We start from the raw sequence: 7,427 nt of genomic DNA, 5'->3' as shown, positions 1-7,427 counted from the left end.
CCTCTGGTAGGGTGCACTGCTAACAACCCAAGCCACATCAAGGATATCATCACCAGTGCGAGGAAAGGCTCCGTCAGTCGTTGCACGAAGTAGGGCTGTTGCTGGGCAGTCGAGCAGATAATGGCAGAGTGGTTCAGTGGACCGCACGTAGCAATTGGGGCACGGTTCAGGATCAAAGCCTGCAACCTGGTGATAGCACAGGAAGCCCAGGCGGAGACGCCGGATTATGACTAGGATGTAGTTGGGTAAACCATTCAGTATGGAAAGAGGAGAATATGACGTCGTTGTTGCATACCAGGCAGCCGAGCGTGAGTCCTCACCTATACAAAGTTGGTGGTCATCTTTGATATGCCTGGAGATAGTGTTAGCCACAAACGAGAGAACCCGGGAGGCACAAGGGAAAGCAGAAAAGTTACCTCAGCGTGGGGGCTAGCCGCACGTGCAGTTCTGTCCACCAGTTCATTTCCCCCAATCCCAACAGGCCATGGGACCCAGTGAAAGATCACTGAGCCACCTTGCCCTTGGATGAAGGAAGAGACCATATAGACAGCAGTGAGTAAGAACCGATGGGATACTAGGGAGAGAGACTCCAGGCATTGAAGGGAGGAGAGTGAGTCAGTGAGTAAAACGACACGTTGATGTCGTTGTTGGTAGGCATGGCGCAAGGCACCGAGAAGTGCCACCAGCTCAGCCTGAAAGGCAGAGACCCTCGAAGAGATGCGCCAGGATTCTATATGTGTTCCAGAAACTGATGCTCCCGCTGAACCATCAGACGAGACTGAGCCGTCTGTGTAGTAGACTGCTGAGGCCATAGAGGTAAGAGTAGTGATGCTGCTGAGACTATCCTGTCGGAGGATGGCTGGAATGGAGTGGTGAGGCTTAGACTCCGAGGGATGTACAACGGTGAAAGGGGTAGGCGACCAGGGAGAAGGAGGCGAGTACCCCAGACAATCAAGATCAGGGTCATTGCACACCTCCGAAGCCACACCCAAGTTGTGGAGTACAGCCGTAGTGGCACGAGCCCAGCCATGATAGGGGAGTGGGTCAGGGGGCCTGCTTGCTAGACGCCGGAGTAGAACAGAGACAGACAGATGCGGATGGCGATGCACTAGCCTGAGCGTCTCAGCTGTCACACGCAAAGCAATTCTACGAGCAAGGGATGGAAACCCACTCTCTTGCCGCAGGTTAACTAACTTGGTCCAGCGTGAAGCATGCAGCATAACTCGGAGGGCTTCATTTTGAAGAACCTCCAATGACTGGGAGATGTGTGGGGCAAGACCAGTGAGGCATATGGCACTATAATCTACAATGGAGCGGATGGCATGAATGTAGAAAATCCGTGATACAGAATAAGATGCCCCAAGGCTGCAGTGAGAGAGGTAGCGGAGAGCAGAAGTGCGGGTGGCAGCCCGCTCTCGTAGGTACTTGATGTGCTTGGCAAACGTAAGGCCAGTATCAAAATAGACCCCCAAGTAGCGGTGGAGTGTGACAAGCTCAATGCTGCGGCCACCAAGCAAGAGAGGACGGTCTGGAGGGCGGAGACCAAAAGGTAGGCACTTGGTCGTCTCGAGGTTGACCTTCAGTCCGAGTTCGCTGCACTTTGGTTCTGTCATGGGTGGCTGCTTGTATACGATTCAGGTGGATCAGGTGGAGAGAGGTGGGCGGAGCTGATCAGCTGAGCTTTTCACTCATTGGCTGCTTCGTTGGCTAAGCCTATGTGGCGTTTGATGACAGTAGGATCTGGAAATCATAGACTTGTGTGTTTATTGTAATGTTGTTTTGTGATAATGTAGATTGCCTCTAGAAACAAGAGATGGCCAGGGTCTTGTTCTCTTTCGATTATTTTGGTGTTCTCATCCAGGTCTTGTCGTGTCAGGCAGGAGTAGGGAGACGAAATGGTTCTTGATGGCTCCACTCTGCAGGTGACAGGTGAAGAGCCCCGACTTTCTGGTCCGTGCCACTTCAATGGATGAGTGAGGTCCACACTCCCCCACCGTTGCAGCCATGCCAGTAAATGACATGGTCCCCCTGAAGGGGCGGCCTGGTCGCCGGCGGGTCAGTTACAAGGCAGAACTTGAGCTGCCCTCCCCATTCCTCAGCATATGAGGGAAATGTTCCGCTCCAGGTCTGCAGGGATCACACTTCCTCACACGACGTCCCCGATGATCCTCCCATCCGTCTTGCAGTCTGCAGACATGTGGTAACTGTTGTATATATATATATATATATATATATATATATATATATGTGTGTGTGTGTGTGTGTGTGTGTGTGTGTGGGTGGGTGTGTCTTGGTGAGTATACCACTTGTCCATGTGTCTCTTAATAGGAGCATTCAGAAACTCCAAAAAGTTGCCAGTCTTCGCCTGATAGTTTGAAAAATGAAAATGCAGTTAACTTAACTACTGTCTGGTAAGTGCTTCCTTTATCATTTTGATCATAAGTACAATTTGATTAACATATCTATCGGTAAAATGGGGAAAAGAAACTTCATTAAGATAAAGTTGAAGGGAATCACTTAAATAACAAAACTAACCGTCTAAACTTTGGGACAAATATTCTTTGTAGCTTAAAACCAATTACTTAACATCCCCAGCTGTGTCTGTTATTATAGTTTTAATCAACACTTTCAGCCGTATATGTCTATATATAATGCTAATATGAAATCGTCTGGCTGCAATATATTTATAGTAATCAAATGGATGTGGATGTGATAGGAAGCGTTAGGAAAAACACACTGAAGTGGTTTGGCCATGTGGAGAGGATGGAGAGTGAGAGACTGACAAGGAGAGTGTATGTGAGTGAGGTGGAGGGGGGTGAGGAAGGGGGAGGCCAAGGATGAGATGGACGGATGGAGTGGAGAGGTATATGAGAGGGGGAGGTGTGAGCTGGGAGCAGGGCAGTGAAATAGCGGGGGACAGGGCGACATGGAGGCGATTTGTTTGTGGCTACCCCTTACGGGATTAAGGCATCTGGCAATAGATAAAATAGAATTGGAGACTGTATACACTCACCTGCACCATGTTTTGCTGTTGTCTTCCTGGAAACATCGGTACTTGGGATGTCGGTCGGTGGCTTCGTTTTCGCAGATTTTGGCGTCATAAATTGCACCTTTTTAATAACGTCAAGGCGGTATTTTCTCTTCAGCATCTGCCAGATGAAACCTTAATCTCTTTGATAACTACTTCATACGTGTTTCAAATTGATCATGCAGCGAGACTAATAATAGGCCTATGTGATGAATGCATATAGACCACTTGTATTATGTATTCTGGTAACTGTTCTGCAGTATTTTGCTTAGTAAATCTTATATAGAAAACTGGTATCATAACCAGTAATTATAGTATTGAAGAATTTATGTACTCTTCATCATCAAATATCATGGAAGGGATTTTGGACATTATATGGCTGTGTGAGCGATTGGTGAAAAAGATAACTAGATCTGATGTGAGAGGTGTAAGACTAAGAGGAAGACCACGAATAGGATGGATGGACAGTGTGAAGAGAGCGCTGGATGCGAGAGGGATGTCTGTTGAGCAAGGAAGAGTGGCTGTGCGTGACAGAAATAAATGGAGAGAAATTGTGAATGAATAAGTGATGACGCAGCCCTGAGGGGATATTCTCCCGCATTTGGTCTGATCAGCTAGTCAGGTCAGGTGTGGGTAAGGGGATGGGTCTGTTATGATGTGGCAGGGGTAAACCAGTTCTGCTGTCGGGCCCTGCTGTGGATGTCACTGCTCGCATTGCACAGTTGACCCTTGTGCGGTGTGATGCGGTGAGGATCTGTCCGTTCTCCCCTCTGGGGCTCAGATGCGAATGAATGTGTTTGAATGGATGAGTAAATGGAGAGTGAGTCGTCCTGTCTCGGCTACCTCCCTTTCCTTGGGGGAAGCAGCCTAGGTATATAGATAGATAGATAGTGAGCAGGAAGTAGTCGACCGAGTTCCCAGTTAAATTATCTGGCAATCAATGGCAACTCCTGAGTTGGTGAACGTGCCCATTACGTTGGCTACTAACACCGACGTATCCGACGTAATTAAGAGACACATTGACAAATGGTATAATCACCAAGACACCACTACAGCCACAACTAGCGAACACATCAAGATATACTACAGAAACCACATGTCTACAGGCTGAAAGACTGATGAGAGGATAATTGGAGACATCATGTGCAGAATTGTGCGCCCTCAGACCCGGAGCAGCACATTTCTCTCGTCATCTGCTGCAGAATGGGGAGGGCAGCCCACCTTCTGCTACGTAACTGACCAGCCGTGACAAGGACGCCCCTTCAGGAGGACCATGTCATTTACCAGCATGGCTGCAACGGTGGGGGAGTGGGGACCTCATTCATCCATTGGAGCTGTGCGGACCAGAATGTCAGGGCGCCTCACCTGTCACCTGCAGAGTGGAGCCATCAAGAACCACTACGCCACCCAATGCAACTCCAGCTTGATACGACAAGACCTGGATGAGAACACCAAAATAATCGAAAGAGAACAAGACCCTGGCCGTCTCTTGTTTCTAGAGACAATCTACATTATCACAAAACAACCTACAATAAACTCACATGTCGATGATTTCCAAATCTTATCGTCATCAATACGCCACATAGGCTTAGCTAACGAAGCAGCCAATGAGTGAAAAGCTCAGCTGATCAGCTCTCCCCACCTGTCTCCACCACATTCACCTGAATCATATACAGTATAAGCAGCCACCATGACAGAACCATCAGAGGAAGAGAGGAGAGAGATCGAGAGACAACCAGCAGCCATGGACGACACATCTGTTACTGCCTGTGCCCTGTTGAGGGGGGGCAAATAGCAGACCTCAGTCTCCGGCAGCCCCGAAGAAGATATGGGGAGCCATGGTTTGGTTCAATATCAGGTTGGGGTACAGTTTCATCAAGCTCCAGGATACTGGGGCTGATGTTTTCGTGCCCCGCCAGGCTGTTGTTGCGCCAAACCCTCGGCATCTCCAGCATTCCCTCAGGGATGGTGAGTTGGTGGAGTTTTGACTCTTTGGGACTCCCAAGGGTCCTGAGGCTCGGGATGTTACTGGACTGGGAGGTGTGGCCATGCAGGGTTCTACCTATGCACGGCAGCATCTCACTATCTGGGAATGCTAGGCCAGGGATCCTGTGATTCCTGGGGATATAAAAACCATCGTGACAACGAAGTCTTTTTGCGGAGTTGACAAAGGTGCTTTGCACGTTCTTCTACCCAAGATATTTCAGGAGAATGGGTTGCCTCGTCTTGTCACACCTAAGTGCTTTGCCTGCGATGTACACTCTGTTCCTCACCGGTGGGAGCACCAGGCCTGCTGCCCCCTGCATGACACCACGGAAGAGGCTGAGGCTGGATGCCTCACTTAACTGGACAACTGCAAACCAGATCACCGACCCGGCACCAAAATTGGACATGGCTATGACAATGACTGAAGTGCACCACCCGTCGACGGAGACCGAGGACGGGCAGGACTCTTCTGATTCCATCTCCATGGCCGAGGATGCGTCGACCGGCTCCTCGGCTGGGGACGAGGTCTCTGAGTCCTTCCCTCCTCAGGCGGAGGAGGGCGGTCCATCTCGCCTTCCTGTTCTGGACTACAAGGATCGGCTAGACGTATCCTCCTACTGATAATTCCTGACCCTCAGTGCCCACACCCATTAGTATCAGCTCGAAGCCACTATCTACTCCAACCTCTACGAGCTGCTCTAGCTGCCGACCTGGGTGAGGGGATTCCACCCGTTTTAATTGTCAGGGGGGGAGGAGGTGCGTCTGGCCAGTCTATGAGTTCTATCACATGCTCCCTCCACGCTTTGCCCCCTAGACTGGCTGTTTCATGCAGTGTGCGAGCTTTTTTTTACATTGATTGTGGTTCATTTCTATTTAGTTGGCCTAATACCCTTCACTGTGGATGATGGCCATTAAGCCAAAAAAAAAAAAAGAAAAAAAAGAAAAGGAAAAAAAAAAAGAATAATCAGATCCAACCCGAAGATGGAATAAGATAGTTCCGAACCATCACTGCCCTTTAGGGAACCCCTGAAGACACTCCAGGAAGACCACCGAAAAATTGTGCCGCAAAGAGAAACAGTACAGAAGAAAATAAGCAAAGGAGAATATGTCATAGCTTTCAATTTTGTGTATATATATATATATATATATATATATATATATATATATATATATATATATATATATATATATATATATATATATATATAGATATCTATAAATATATATATATATATATATATATATATATATATATATATATATATATATATATATATATATATATATATATCTATATATATATATATATATATATATATATATATATATATATATATATATATATATATATATATACAGAGTGCTGCAGAAATACCTTTCGTATATACAAATACACAGTGCTGCAGAAATACCTTTCATAATTTTCAGAATGAATAGTTCTATCGATAATAATTGTACTTCTCTTTTTGATGGTTTGAGCAAATTTGCATACGCTCCGAGATACTACACATATGATAAAAAAAAAAACGAAAACTCTAGGAAGTGTAAATGATATATCCAGTAGAGCCATACAAACAGTACCTTAGAATAAGATATTAATATGAATCCTGAACTTGCAGCAGGAGACCAAGCTGCTTCATGAATCTGAAACCGGAAGAAGATCCACCAAGCGAAAGCAACGTGTGAAGGGGAGAGACTGACCGATCCATTCAACAGATAATCGCCCTGTACCCCTGCACAACGATAATGTCCGTGTAGAGAGACACTAAGTCAAGAAAACGTACCGGACATGGGACCATACACATTTGCAGGATACACTGACATGCTGTTTACTTTAGGTGCAATGGAAGGAAATGCAGCCACAGCAGTAAGGCTGTATGCACAACGATATGGCAACCAGGGCCGCATTAAGGTGTGTGGAGGCCCCTGTGCACAAGGCTATGTGGGGGCCCCGAAAGTGGTAAGGCAAATGCGAGGCCCGAAGGGCCGAAGCCATCTAGGCAAGGGGTCTGGGGGCCGCTTTAGCCCCCCAGAAGCCAACGGTTCTAAGATGCTCTGAGATGCATTCTGAGCATTTTAGGGATACTTCTGGACAGGTTTTGGTGTGTGTCACTCAAGAACAAAATGGAGAAAAAGTATGGTATTCTTACTTCCCAGTGCTTTATCCCCTATTACAGCATGCACGCTAGCTAAAGTCTTTAAAAGTAATATCATTTTAAGAAAAACAAACAATTTTCGTGTGTTTCATCAGTGAACAACATAAAATCTTTAATATCTATTTGAACAACACACAATGTAGTAGATAAACACATCATCTGATAACCAGGATATGAAGCCATTACTGTATAACGGATAATGTTAAAGTAATTACATCACCTGAATCTTAAGTAACACTTACTAAACTGAAGCTAAC

The 7,427-nt window shown here is 46.6% G+C and overlaps 1 protein-coding gene across 1 annotated transcript; it reads right to left on the bottom strand.

Moving 5' to 3' along the window:
* Window positions 1-320: 320 nt before the first annotated feature.
* Window positions 321-1,613, bottom strand: LOC145414622 (uncharacterized). The gene has a single exon (XM_080284148.1). It carries the CDS (start codon window positions 1,611-1,613, stop codon window positions 321-323), a length of 1,293 nt encoding a protein of 430 aa, XP_080140274.1.
* Between the last annotated feature and the right edge of the window lie 5,814 nt (window positions 1,614-7,427).

The sequence above is a fragment of the Coenobita brevimanus genome, chromosome 100, assembly GCF_032717465.1.
Source record: "Coenobita brevimanus isolate Jiangsu-jjx chromosome 100, ASM3271746v2, whole genome shotgun sequence".
NCBI lineage: Eukaryota > Metazoa > Arthropoda > Malacostraca > Decapoda > Coenobitidae > Coenobita > Coenobita brevimanus.
The sequence above is the reverse complement of the archived record's forward strand: the minus strand, read 5'-3'. Positions and strand labels throughout refer to the sequence as shown.

Excerpts from the sequence above, each read along its gene's own strand:
- LOC145414622 (XM_080284148.1), bottom strand. The coding sequence starts at position 1,613 with ATGACAGAACCAAAGTGCAGCGAACTCGGACTGAAGGTCAACCTCGAG.